Source organism: Ranitomeya imitator, chromosome 2 (genome assembly GCF_032444005.1).
Source record: "Ranitomeya imitator isolate aRanImi1 chromosome 2, aRanImi1.pri, whole genome shotgun sequence".
Taxonomy (NCBI): Eukaryota; Metazoa; Chordata; class Amphibia; order Anura; family Dendrobatidae; genus Ranitomeya; species Ranitomeya imitator.
The window spans coordinates 131,639,496-131,654,218 of NC_091283.1; the positions used below are offsets into that span (position 1 = coordinate 131,639,496).

A 14,723-nucleotide genomic window follows, 5' to 3' on the forward strand; every position below is an offset into this window, starting at 1 on the left:
AGCCCTAACCCTAGCCCTAACCCTAGCCCTAACCCTAACCCTAGCCCTAGCCCTAACCCTAGCCCTAACCCTAACCCTAACCCTAGCCCTAACCCTAGCCCTAACCCTAGCCCTAACCCTAGCCCTAGCCCTAACCCTAGCCCTAACCCTAGCCCTAATGGGAAAATGGAAATAAATACATTTTTTTTTATTTTTCCCTAACTAAGGGGGTGATGAAGGGGGGTTTGATTTACTTTTATAGCGAGTTTTTTAGCGGATTTTTATGATTGGCAGCCGTCACACACTGAAAGACCCTTTTTATTGCAAAAAATATTTTTTGCAATACCACATTTTGAGAGCTATAATTTTTCCATATTTTGGTCCACAGAGTCATGTGAGGTCTTGTTTTTTGCGGGACGAGTTGACGTTTTTATTGAAAACATTTTTGGGCACGTGACATTTTTTTATCGCTTTTTATTCCGATTTTTGTGAGGAAGAATGACCAAAAGCCAGCTATTCATGAATTTCTATTGGGGGAGGCGTTTATACCGTTCCGCGTTTGGTAAAATTGATAAATCAGTTTTATTCTTCGGGTCAGTACGATTACAGCGATACCTCATTTATATCATTTTTTTATGGTTTGGTGCTTTTATACGATAAAAACTATTTTACAGAAAAAATAATTATTTTTGCATCGCTTTATTCTCAGGACTATAACTTTTTTATTTTTTTGCTGATGATGCTGTATGGCGGCTCTTTTTTTGCGGGACAATATGACGCTTTCAGCGGTACCATGGTTATTTATATCTGTCCTTTTGATCGCGTGTTATTCCACTTTTTGTTCGGCGGTATGATAATAAAGCGTTGTTTTTTGCCTCGTTTTTTTTTTTTTTTTTCTTACGGTGTTTACTGAAGGGGTTAACTAGTGGGCCAGTTTTATAGGTCGGGCCGTTACGGACGCGGCGATACTAAATATGTGTACTTTTATTGGGTTTTTTTTTTTATTTAGATGAAGAAATGTATTTATGGGAATAATATTTTTTTTTTTTTTTCATTATTTTGGAATAATTTTTTTTATTTTTTTTACACATTTGGAAAATTTTTTTTTTACTTTTTTACTTTGTCCCAGGGGGGGACATCACAGATCAGTGATCTGACAGTTTGCACAGCACTCTGTCAGATCACTGATCTGATAGGAGTGCAGGCTGCTTCACAGTGCCTGCTCTGAGCAGGCTCTATGAAGCCACCTCCCTCCCTGCAGGACCCGGATCCGCGGCCATCTTGGATCCGGGGCTCGAGCAGGGAGGGAGGTGAGGAGACCCTCGCAGCAACGCGATCACATCGCGTTGCTGCGGGGGGCTCAGGGAAGCCCGCAGGGAGCCCCCTCCCTGCGCGGTGCTTCCCTGCACCGCCGGCACATCGCGATCATCTTTGATCGCGGTGTGCCAGGGGTTAATGTGCCGGGGGCGGTCCGTGACCGCTCCTGGCACATAGTGCCGGATGTCAGCTGCGATAAGCAGCTGACACCCGGCCGCGATCGGCCGCGCTCCCCCCGTGAGCGCGGCCGATCGGCTATGACGTACTATCCCGTCCAGGGTCAGATAAGCCCAGGGCACCTCGACGGGATAGTACGTCTAAGGTCACAGAGGGGTTAAAATGGTTACCTGTGTCCCCCAATGAAGCGATAAAGGAAAGTGTTTGATACACTGCTGATTTTGCAAGCTTTCCCACCTACAAAGAATGGAGAGGTCTAATTTTTATCGTAGGTACACTTCAACTATGCAACAGAATCTAAAAATAAAAAACAGAAAATCACACTATGAATTTTACTTAATTAATTATGATTTTATTGCACGAAATAAGTATTTGATGCAATAAAAACACAGAACTTAATATTTGGTACAGAAACCTTTGTTTGCAATTAGAGGTCAGACGTTTCCTGTAGTTGTTGACCAAGTTTGCACACAATGTAGCAGGGATTTTGGCCCACTCCTCCATACAGATCTTCTCCAAGATCATTCAGGTTTCGGGGTGGTCAACATCGAGTTTCAGCTCCCCACAAAAATTTTCTGCTGGGTTCAGGTCTGGAGACTGGCTAGGCCACTCCAGGACCTCAATATGCTTATTACAGAGCCACTCCTTAGTTGCCCCGGCAGTGTTTCAGGTCATTGTCATATTGGAAGACACAGACACGAGCTACCTTCAACGCTCTTACTAAGGGAAGGAGGTTGTTGGGCAAAATATTGCGATACATGACCCCATTCATCCTCCCTTCAACATGGTGCAGTTGTCCTGTTCCATTTGGAGAAAAGCACCCTCAAAATATGTTTCCCCCACCATGGTGCACAGTTGGGATAGTGTTCTTGGGGTTGTACTCCTCTTCCAAAGACTTACTGATAGGGAATTTAGATTGTGAGCCCCATCGGGGACAGTGATGATAATGTGCGCAAACTGTAAAGCACTGCAGAATATGTTAGCGCTATATAAAAAGATGATTATTATTATCATTCTTCATCCGAACACAGCAAGGGGAGTTGATACCAAAAAGTTCTATTTTTGTCTCATCCAGATTGTCATTTGCAAACGACAAACATGCCTGGACATGTGCTGGTGTGAGGAGAGGGACCTTGCATGTCTTGCAGAATTTTAATCCATGACGGCATAGTGTGTTGCAAATGCTAATGTTTTGAGACTTTGGTCCCAGCTCTCTTCAGGCCATTTGACCAGGTTCTCCCATGTAGCTCTGGGCCGATACCTGACCTTTCTCATAATCATCCTTACCCCACAAGGCAAGATCTTGCTTGGAGCCCCAGGCCAAGGAAGATTGACAGACATCTTGTATTTCTTCCATTTTCTAATACTTGCCTTCTCACCAAGGTGTTTGCCTATAGTCCTGTTGCTCATCACAGCCTTGTGCAGGTCTAAAATGTTGCCCTTGGTGTTCTTAGACAGCTCCTTGGTCTTCGGTGAATAACGGTGATCACATGACTGGTGTCGGTTAAAATCGACCCGAATCATGTTCTCTGGGGTCTCCGCTACCGCTGGTAGCTGAGACCCCAAAGAATTTCCGACGCTGGGGGGTGCTTTCCACTTATTTCTCAGCGCCGTTAAAAAGCGGTGCTGTGGAATAAGTACCCTTAACTGAAGCCGTTAAAAGGCGTATCGGCGGTCGTTAAGGGGTTGAAGAAAAATTAACTGGTCTGCTAGAGTCAAAATTCTTGCTGGTTGGTAGGTGATCAAATACTTATACAATGTGATTTTCTGGATTCTATTTTTAGATTCTGTTTCTCACAGGTGAAGTGTACCTATGATAAAAATTATAGACCTCTATTCTTTGTAGGTGGGAAAACTTGCAAAATCGTCAGTGTATAAAATACTTATTTTCTCTATTGTATTTAGTTAGTATGTTCACGGTTTAGACTTAAAAGAAAGTCATCACTATGGGATTGAAGACTTCCTTTCAGCTTAAAAAAGAAAAAAATCAACAGCCCTCAAAACTACATAATCATACAGGTGTCTTAGCCCTATTAAAATCATACCTACAAAGGAAACATGTCAGTCAATTCATGCTGCCCAAACCACAGGCAGCATGAATCAGAGATGGGCTCCAAGATTGCAGACAGGTCAGTATTATTCAAAACAATGGCTTTTTTTTTTTTTTTTTTTTTTTTTTTTTTTTTACACAGAGCTAAATTTTGTGCATTTGGGAGCTTGAAAGAAAAAAAAAAAAAAAAAGGTGCCAGAAAAAAATGTGTTGCACTTTTGCAAAATATCAGCCTGTCTAATTTGAACCTAAGGTTTAAAAGTGAACGAAAATTCTATCACTATCCAAATTATTTTATCAGTAGTACCTGTATCCTATCTGAGCATCTAATCACAAATGTTTAGATGCAGGGACAAAAAGTTCTGTCCTCTTTGCAGTCTCTGTCCATCCATCTGGGCGGCCTCACGGCAAACATTAGTCATGGCTCTACATGTGCAAGAGCTGAATACACATCCAAGGATCTTTAACAGACGTCTTGCTCGGCACAGTCACAGGTAGAGTAGGATGTATCACACGTAGAGCAATGGGCACGATTACAGCCCTTGCACAGTTTGGCAGTCATTTCCACAGACATGAAACCTTAAGCAATAAACATGGAGGACATGGCTGTGCAGAGAATTTCAAAACCGCTCACAATTCTGACTCATTCAATACAAGTATTGTCCATGAATGCCCATTTCTCCTTTGTAAAGAATACATTATGCATTCAAACAATACAATCCCTTTATTTACAGGATGAAGAGGGAATGCAACTCACCGACACTGTTCATCCATTCCATCAGCATCACGGTTGATGTCATCACTCATGTAATACTTATAGCAAGTCTGAGGTTAAAAAGGCAGAAAGGACAAAAAAGCGAGAAAAACCTTATTAAAAAAGGTACAAAAATAAGAGTGAAAACACTACAAAATTCACCAGTCTGAGGTTTACACCTGATTCAGCACTGGAGATGAAATGAGCACCTGTGCATCAATATTGATATCAACTACTGAATAGCTTACTCCTTTATTATTCAGGTGTCCTACTGATCTGAACATGGCCAAAAACCAGGTCTATCTAATCAGCTAAACCCGCAGCAATCAATAAAATGGACACGATAATATAGAGGGGCCAGCACAGGGCCCATATACTTTGGTGCTAGACACAGTCAAACATGGCAATAAGTTGCTAAAGGTATATGAAATCTAAGGTGATTAAGAAACATTAGAGGCCTCATCAGTCAGATAATTTGTTGGAATTTCTGAGGATTAAGCATTGATAGTAGGGAACTAAAAATATCCCCATTAAAACATAAAAAAGACCTAATAAACAGGACTCCACCTTTTCTTCAAGTCAGAATTGAAAGCTACAATTACTTATCTGGTGGATGCTGCTTAGATACACTAGCAGTGAGAAGACTAAACGTCTCAGAATACACAAAACCACATGTACCTTACAAAGGAGGACTTTGAGAGCAGGATGCCTGCAAATGGAGTCTTTGTGAAAGTGATTTACTTGTTGTCCACATGCTGTACAAGTCACAATCCCGAGATGTCCTTCCTCTACAAGAAAGAATAACAGGGAGCAGGGGTGTGTGATTAAAAAGTCCAATTACATCTGCTTATGAAAAACTGTGTACTAACCTTATAACTGCAATACAAGGTGCCTGACATCAGTACATCCACTAATAATGTAATACCAGCACCTTGCCATAGATAACTACAGAGCTGATTTTTTGGGTCCCAATGAAAAATCACCCATAAAGACAGGAGTTAAAGCCTGTGTAAGCATGTACTTTGTCTTGGGTTTTCCAGTTTACTCAAGTAACCGTATCCATTTTATAAGGAAAACAGTGATTTTTGTGTACTCACCGTAAAATCCTTTTCTCCGAGCCACTCATTGGGGGACACAGACCATGGGGGTGTATGCTGTTGCCACTAGGAGGCTGACGCTAAGGCTAGGGTCACATTGCGTTAGCAGCAGCCCGTTCAGCACATACGCTAACAGGCTGCTGCTAGCGCAAGTGCCTGCGCTACATCATGCTAGCGCAGATGGAGCTTCTGCTATAGCTCTATCTGCGCTAGCAGTGACGGACCCGGAAACGCTGCTAGGCGATGCGTCCGACATTGCATTCAATGGCGGCGTTAACGGAGTACGTTACACCGCGTTATGCCGCGGTGTAACGTACTGAGTTTAATGTTGCCCCTGAACACAATGTGAACCAAGCCTAAGTTAACACAAAAAAAGTTAGCTCCTCCTCTGTCGTATACACCCTCGTGCCGACTCCCAGAGAACCAGTTCGGTGCAAAAGCAGTAGGAATAAACAGTAACAACATAGAAGAGTACAACATGTCAACTTAAAAGAACAGACAAAAGCCATGTAAGCCATTAGGCTAACAGGGTGGGTGCGGTGTCCACAATAAGTGGCTCGGAGAAAAGGATTTTATGGTGAGTACACAAAAATCCCTGTTTCTCCTTCGCCTCATTGGGGGGACACAGACCATGGGACGTCCCAAAGCAGTCCCTTTTAGGCTTCATGCAACAACTGCCTAAATGTGCACCACCGCTGCCTGCAGAATTCTTCTGCCCAGACTCGCATCTGCTGAAGCTCGAGAGTGAATATTATAGTGCTTTATGAATGTATGTAAATTGGACCAAGTCGCAGCTTTACAGACCTGCTCCGCTGTCGCCTGATGCCGAATGGCCCAAGAAGCCCCCACCGCCCGAGTGGAGTGAGCTCTGATCCCCATTGGGATGGGCTGACTTCTGACTCTATATGACTCCTGGATGGTGGAACGAATCCACCTAGCTATCGTGGCCTTAGAAACAGCAAAACCCTTCCTGTAACCTTCCTGGAGAACGAACAGAGCATATGTTCTTCTGAAGGACGCCGTCCTTGAGACGTACCTTCGCAGAGCTCTGACCAGGCCCAGAGTGTGGAGAGCTCTTTCAACCTGTGAATAGGGGCCGGACGAAAGGAAGGAAGAACAATGTCCTCGTTAAGACGGAAGGACGAAACGACCTTTGGCAAAAAGGATAGCGACAGCCTGAGGACAAATTTGTCCTGATGGAAATTAAGGAAAGGCGCCCGGCAGGATAAGGCGGCTAGGCGGCCAATTCAGAAACTCTTCTGATCAATGTGATTGCCACAAAGAAGGCAACCTTCCAGGACAGAGAAACCAACGAAATGTCCTGAAGCAGTTTAAAGGGAGGCTCCTGAAGGGCACTTAGCACCAAGATGAGGTCCCAAGGCTCTAAAAGGCATGCGATAGGGAGGAGCGACGTGTGACACTCCAAGACGAAAGGTCTTAAAGGGACTCTGTCACCTGAATTTGGCGGGACTGGTTTTGGGTCATATGGGCGGAGTTTTCGGGTGTTTGATTCACCCTTTCCTTACCCGCTGGCTGCAATATTGGATTGAAGTTCATTCTCTGTCCTCCATAGTACACGCCTGCGCAAAGCAATCTTGCCTTGTGAAGGCGTGTACTATGGAGGACAGAGGATGAACTTCAATCCAATATTGCAGCCAGCATGCAGCCAGCGGGTAAGGAAAGGGTGAATCAAACACCCGAAAACTCCGCCCATATGACCCAAAACCAGTCCCGCCAAATTCAGGTGACAGGTTCCCTTTAACCTGAAGTTTTGACGCAGTGAGTCTCTGGAATAAGACCGATAGAGCTGAGTTTTGGCCCTTGAGAGAACAGAGCACTAGACCGGAGTCCCGACCGGCCTGTAGGAACTCTTAAATGGTGGGAACTGAGAAGACGAGAGGGGAAAGACCGCGATCCTTGCACCAAGCAAAAAGTGTAGTTCCTCACCGATAATGGTGTTTCTAAGAGCCCATGACGGCACCACGGAGAGAGGGGATCCGCCCACCAAGGACAGGAAACCTACAGATAAAAAGGCGGTACCTCTTTCCCGCATCAGTTTGTTTACAAAGCATGAAGGGAATATCAGGTTAATAATTAAAATATTTCAACATTACTAAGCCTTATTAGAGATACGCGTGATTATTACTTAGTTACTTAACTAAACATTGTAATAGTGTGCAAACCCACACGTGAAGGGAGGGAATGTACGGGTGCCGTCATGGGCTCAGAGAAACACCATTATCGGTGAGTAACTACACTTTTCTCTGTCCCCCATGACAGCACCACGGAGAGAATTGCAGAGACTGTACATTAGGGAGGGACTACTGCTTCCAGAACCCTTTTACCAAAGGTAAGGTCTGAAGAAGAAGTTAAGTCCAACCGATAGTACTTAGGCTAGGTTCACATTGCGTTACACCGGCATAACGCGGTGTAACGTAGTCCGTTAATGCCGCCATAGACTGCAATGTCGGACGCATCGCTAGCGCACGCCCACAATGGGCGTGCGCTAACGATGTGCCGTCATTGAGTGACGGACCCCCATGACGCGGGCTGCAGCGTTTCCGGGTCCACCACCACTAGCGCAGATAGAGCTAGCAGATGCTCTATCTGCCCTAGCGCGAAGTAACGCCGCCACGTGCGCTAGCAGCAGCCCGTTAGCGTATGTGCTGAACAGGCTGCTGCTAACGCAATGTGAACCTAGCCTTAAAGAAAGTTGAGGGTGAAGACCAAGTAGCCGCTCTACATATCTGGTCGATTGAAGCGCCGGCTTTCTGCCCAGGAGGCTGCCATTGCTCTCGTCAAGTGAGCTTTAACCTCCCTTGGAGCGGACATCCCACTTGAGGTATATGAGAGGTTGATGGCATCTCTGATCCATCTTGCCAATGTACCCTTGGAGGCCTTTTTGCCTTTCTGAGGCCCCTGGAAACACACAAAGATCTATCCTCCCTACACTCCCTAGTAGCTTCCATGTAATGAATGAGACACCTTCTAACATCTAATGTATGTAAGGTCTTTTCCCCCTCATTTTTAGGGTTTGGGCAGAAGGAGGGAAGGGAGATCTCTTGGGATCTATGAAACCGGGAAGCTACTTTTGGTAGATAAGCCGGGTCTGTTTTTAAGACCACTCTGTCATCTAAGATTTGCGTAAAAGGGTTGGTTAGCTGACGAGGCTTGTATGTCACTAACCCTTCGGGCTGAGGTAAGGGCTACCAAAAGGGAGGTTTTGAAGGACAAGATCCTTAAGGGAGCTCCCAAAAAGATCTATAACAGGAATCCCCCATTCTCCGTGATCTGGCTGAATATGGATTGGTTCAGCTCCCAATCCCCTTGTCTTAGACGAAACCGACTTAGGTAGTCTGCCCTGAAATTGTCCACCCTTTTATGTGAAGGGCCGACAAGGATGCTAGATTGTTCTCGGCTATCTGTAAGACTGATTGTGTTACTTCCATTAGTGGTTGAGAGTGGGTACCTCCCTGATGATTCAGGTAAGCCACTACCACTATGTTGTCTGAAAATATCCTTACATGATGTGAGTGAAGGGGGTTCAGGAATTCTATAAGTGCGAATTTCACTGCTAGTAGCTCTTTCATATTGGAAGATACTGGTTTCAAATTGTCTGACCAGGTCCCCCCTGAGCCAATAAATCGTTTAGGTGAGCCCCCCAACCCATGGGACTTGCGTCTGTGGTTACCACTTTTGATATTGGGACTACCCATGGAATACCCGGCCCAGATTGCTCTCCTTTGTCCACCATTCTAGTGAGAGGGTTGTGTTTGACGAGAAACTGAACTCAATTTCCTCTTAGAGAAATTCCGACATTTTCCAGCCTGATAATACGGCTGCAGGGCGTGCGTTGCCCGCGCCACATCCCACACCTGGAGGAACCCCTCGTGGTGCTTTGTGGGGCTCCTGATCAGTCCGGCCGGAGTGTGATAAATCATCCTGAAGCCCCCACGTGGACGCCTGTGAGGATTCTTCTTAGGAGCAGCAGCGTTCTTGCTACTGCTCCCCGCGCACCCTAGAGACCTACTGATCCCAGCGGAGGCGCTTCAGGTAACCATGCCAGCCGAGGCAGGGAACCCCAACTGCCTGACCCGGTCTGACTGACCCTGGAATTCCAACGACGATCTGAGGAGATTTGCTGCAGGCTCCCCATCAAGGACAGGAAACCAAACTGATGCGGGAGAGAGGTACTGCCTTTTTATCTGTATGTTTCCTGTCCTTGGTGGGCGGATCCCCACTCTCCATGGTGCAGTCATGGGGGACAGAGAAAAATGTCTTCCAGGTACGGTGATAAATACGGACCGATGTGGGTTTACGGGTACTAACCATAGTTGAAATGACCTGTTGAGAAAACCCAGCCTGGGTTTTGACCCAGGATTCAACAGCCACGCCGTTAAACACAGTTCTGGTGATAGATCGGGCCCTAGGAGAGCAGACCTGGCAGATACGGCAGCCTCCAGGGTATGCCGGCGACGAGGTGTACCAACTCTGCGAACCACGATCGGCGTGGCCAATTGGGAGTGACCAGGATCACTGGGACTCCTTCGACTTTGATCTTCCTGATTACTCTGGGGAGTAACGGTAGAGGGGAAAAAATGCACGGAAAGCAGAATTGGCGCCACAAAAGAACCAGAGCGTCGACACCGATAGCTCTCGAATCTTGAGACCTCGCTATAAGCTGAGGAACCTTGGCATTCAGTCTGGACACCATGAGATCCACATCTGGGATCCCCCAGCGAAGAAAGATCTGGTTGAAGACTTCCAGACGAAGCTCCAACTCCCCCGAGGTGAGACCCTGACGGCTGAGGAAGTCCACTATCCAGTTTTCCACTCCTGGAATGTGCACTGCTGAGATCACCGAGTGGTTGTTCTCTGCCCATCAAAGGATATGAGTTACCTCTGACATGGCCGCCCTGCTGCGGGTACCCCCTTGATGATTGATGTATGACACAGCCATGGCGTTGTCTTATTGAATACGGATCAGGTGACCCGCTAGAAGATGATGGGCCAGCCGAATAGCACGGATCTCCAGAACATTGATAGCTTTGATTCCTGAATTGACCAGAGGCCCTGAGCAGTGTGGTGCTGGAAGACTGCTCTCCAGCTCGAAAGACTTGCATCGGTAGTCACCACCAGCCATTGAATGGGTAGGAAAGACTACCCCCGGTGGAGGGAAGAAATTAATGTCCACAATCTGAGAGTCTGTCTGACCCGCAAGGACAAGTGGCACCTGCGGTCGAGAGAGAACGGATTTCTGACCCAAACTGCCAGAAGGGCATGTTGTAGGGGATGAAGGTGCAGTTGGGCAAAAGGGACTGCTTCCATTGCAGCCACCATCTTTCCTAGTACCCTCATTGCAAACCGGATGAAGTAAGGGGAAGACTGACAAAGCGCTCAGCCTCCCTGTTGAAGGGCTAAGACCTTGCCTGGAGGGAGAATTACCAACCCCCGAGACGAAAGAAAGGAAATCTGTTGAGCTGGGACAGGAGAGGATTTGCTTAAGTTTATCAGCCAGACCAAGTAATGCGAAAGGACTCCGCACAGTCGTGGAAAGATGGACTCGTGATCAACAGGTCATCCGGATAGAGCAAAACGATCACACCCAGAGTGTGCAGGATGGACATGACTGCCGCCATGACCTTTGTGAACACCCTGGAGGTCGTAGCGAGGCCAACGGGCAGGGCTGTGAAATACAAAGTGTTGGTCGTGAATGGCGAAGCGCAGGAATCTCTGGTGGGGGGGGGGGGGGGGGCGGGGGTATCGGAATATGTAAGTAAGCATCTTGGATGTCAATTGAGGCCAAGAATTCTCCCACTTCCAGGGAAGTGATAACTGAGCGCAGAGATTCCATGCGGAAATGACTGACCTTGACAATCTTGTTAAGAAGTTTGAGGTCTAGTATGGGTCTTACCTTTCAGTCGTCCTTTGGGACGACAAAAAGGTTCGAATAGAAACCCTGAAACCTTTCGCTTTCTGGGACAGGGACAATGACGCCATCATGACGCAATGTGTCTATGGCCCGGGAGAAAGCGGTTGCCCTTGCCTCTGAAGAGGAAGGACGGGAGGGAAAGAAACGTGAAGGGGGTCGAGTAGCAGAGTCAACGACATCAGATCTCTGACTCACTTGTAGGAGACAACGGAAAGTCAGACCTGACGAAAGAGAAGCAGGCGGCCGCCTACCCTGCTGGTGTCGACCGGATAGCGCTGGTAGCCAGAGTGAGGAAAATCTCAGACCTAGGACCTTTAGGTCTCGACCGCTTGAGTTGGGACTTACAATGCTGGTTAGGTTTGTACGTGACCTAAGCTCCTCCATCCCTTCGTGGAGAACATCCTGAACCAGACGAAGTAGAGGTAGTGGCCCAGCCTGGAGTGGAGCGAAAAGAACAGAAACTGATTTGTTGCCGTCTCCGGAAGGGACGCCCAAGTCTCTGTCAGGGAAGGAATTTACTCTTCCCTCCCATAGCATCGGAAATAAGCTGATCCAACTTTTCTCCAAATAAACAACCGCTTTGATAAAAAAAGGAAGTGAGACTTTTTTGATGCAGAGTCCACCTTCCACTCTCTTGAGCTATAATGTCCTTCTGATAGTGATGCTATAGGAAAAAAAAAATGGAGACAAAGCGCAAAATAGGGTCTTATCCTCTAGATAACCAAGAAAGCTTTCTTAGAATTGCTCACCTGATTTTGTTGAATGAAAAGCATGTAGCGATTTTGGCTGCTGCAGATCCACAAGCCGATCAACGGCCGTATGACAATATAAACTCTGCAGGAGGTGTGGGTTAAATCCGCGCTGCCTTAATGATGAAGTTCCAAGGATAATAAATTTAAAAGGTGGTTTATTCAACGCGTTTCAAGGTCAGTGCGACCTCTTCAGGAAATTCCACATACAACATACCGTATGTTGTATTATTGCCGTATTATCCTTGGTACTTCATCATTAAGGCAGCGCGGATTTAACCCACACCTCCTGCACAGTTTATCTTCTGATAGTGATGGCATTGGCTGCTGACTGAGCAGCACAACCAGCCGCATCCAAAAGATGCATGTACCAGGTAAATCGCCTGCCCGGAAAATTTGGTTGGCAAGGTGCGCCAGCTCTGGAAGAAGGTTACTGCTCTGAAGTGAAGTAGCTAAGGTCTCTGACCAGAAAACCATTGTCTTAGCTACCCATGCTGCAGCAAAGGATGGATAGAGCCCCGAACCTGAGGCTTTAAAGATAGAAAATTTGGCTTTTGCTATCTGAAGGTCTGTGGGATTTTTGATGGATGAGCCATCCAGCACGGACAAGAGAGTTTTAATGCTAGGCGGGATACTGGGGGATCTACCAGCGGAGATTCAGCCCAATCTTTTTTCAGATCAGCTGAAAAAGGATACCTTTCTTCAAGAGGCCTTTGTCCAGTGAAGCATTTATCCTGGCATTCTCTGTGCCCATTAAGTACCGTAAGCCTCTAAATTCAGGATGAATAGCAAATGCCTTATGAGCGCGTTTAGTCATCCTAAAGGACACGGTTTGATCCAGATCGGAGCAGGAATCTTCTTCAACCTTCAAAGCCTGGTTGACACACTCAATCAGCGAATCCACTGTTTTCTGACAATCTGGCAGATCCGGATCTAAGAAACCATCAGATTCACACTCGGATTCGCGTTCGCTACTGACTTCTGGAGAGGGAGAGCGAGAAACAGAGCTCTAAAGCAACAAGACTCAGGAGACATGCTATGGATCCATTTTCTAGGTGCCAGACGGCTTCTAGAGTGCTTTCGGCCCCTACTAACTGACTGCTCCTGGCTTGGGGAGGATCCGTTTTCATCAGTCCTGCAAACGCTCCGGTCCCCCCCGAAGGATCATGGAGGAATTCAATCGCTTTGGCCAGCGAAGCCAAGGATTAAGACATTGACAAAATTCCCTCAGGGGGACTATGTACACTGGGCTCGGTGGCGGCGGAGAGCTCCTGAGTGCAGTTGGGGTCACAGGCATTGCAGAGCGGCGAACTCGAAACGCAGACTGGCAGGAGGAGCATGAAGTAAAAAATATACCCATAGCCTTGTTAAACTTTTTAGATGCCTTCAGCTGGGAAATGATGTATAATGCAGCGCTCCCTTACCCAGGTCTGTGTCCCTGCTCATCCTGCGTTTCTCCACCTGCGTGGTCCCTACGCTGAGAACATTTGCCGCCGGGACCTTTCCATCCTTCCTGATGGCAGTTAGTGTGTCCTGAGGTGGTCTGGGGGGAGAAAGATGCCCCCAATCCCCCCCTCCCAAGATCTCAGAGGGGCTTCTCGTGCTGTGCGAAAAGTGCCAGGACTGGTGGGCAGAGCCTCCGCATCGTATCAGCGGAGATAGGGGTTGCAGCCTAGTACAGGGCCGAGGCCGGGGACTATATTTGCGGCGCTGATGCAGGAAGGGGCTGAATACGCTCCCCCGTAGTCAAAATCGGTCCCCCTTAACCAGCGCCGCCCGAGACCGCCTGAAAGGAGCCTCCAGCCCCAGCACTTACCCGGAGAAGCTGCCGGGTGACAGGTAAGGCAGCTTGCTGCAGGTCCTCCTGTGCTGCTGGTCTGGACGGTGAACGGATAAGGGGGAAAACCCTCAATCCACCATCCCTTTAGAAGGGATAAATGTCCGGCATTAGGCCTGGCTGCGGAAGAGGATACGTGGAGGAGACACTCCATGTGCTCGTCCGTTAGGGGTGTGGGGAGATCGGTGCCCTAGAACAGAGGTCCCCAACTCCAGTCCTCAAGGCCCACCAACAGGTCATGTTTTCAGGATTTCCTTTGCATTGCACAGGTGATGCAATTATTACCTGGGCAAGACTAAGGAAATCCTGAAAACATGACATGTTGGTGGGCCTTGAGGACTGGAGTTGGGGACCTCTGCCCTAGAAGGGACTAGTCGCACAAAAGCCCAGGCTTGGCATCCCACGGCATAAGAGAGGATACGGAGAGGCGACACTCTCCGTGCTCGCCTGTTTATGATTCGGGGAGATCGGAACCTTGAAAGGATCCCTTGCCCCTTCATTCCACTAGGAAAAATGTAAAAATAAAATAAAGATCTTTCAGTCTGAAGAGTACATCCGTATGCCTCCTACAGACACTAAGCAAGAACTAGTTATCTGGGAGCCAGCACAAGGGTGTATACTGAAGAGAAGCTAACTTTTTTTGTGTTAACTTAGTTTCAGCCTGCTAGTGGTAAGCAATCCCATTGACCTCTAGGTTGACGAAGGATTTCAAATCCGAAACGCACATCGGGGTGTGTGCATCGCCTGGACAGAGTGGCACCTATAAGGTACAGACCCTCCTAAAATTATCTCCCGCTGCTGGTACTCTGCACTTTGTACATTATTACCCTA

At 47.2% G+C, this 14,723-nt stretch overlaps 1 protein-coding gene across 1 annotated transcript in view; it reads right to left on the reverse strand.

Annotated features, from left to right (window-relative positions):
- Window positions 1-14,723, reverse strand: part of ATRX (ATRX chromatin remodeler) — a 246,932-nt gene that overhangs the window by 166,059 nt on the left and 66,150 nt on the right. Inside the window, exons 8-9 of the mRNA XM_069747241.1 lie at window positions 4,956-5,065; window positions 4,281-4,348 (exon numbers count right to left, since the gene is read on the reverse strand). Of these exons, the coding sequence (XP_069603342.1) occupies window positions 4,281-4,348; window positions 4,956-5,065 (178 nt within the window). The remainder of the gene's footprint in view (window positions 1-4,280; window positions 4,349-4,955; window positions 5,066-14,723) is intronic.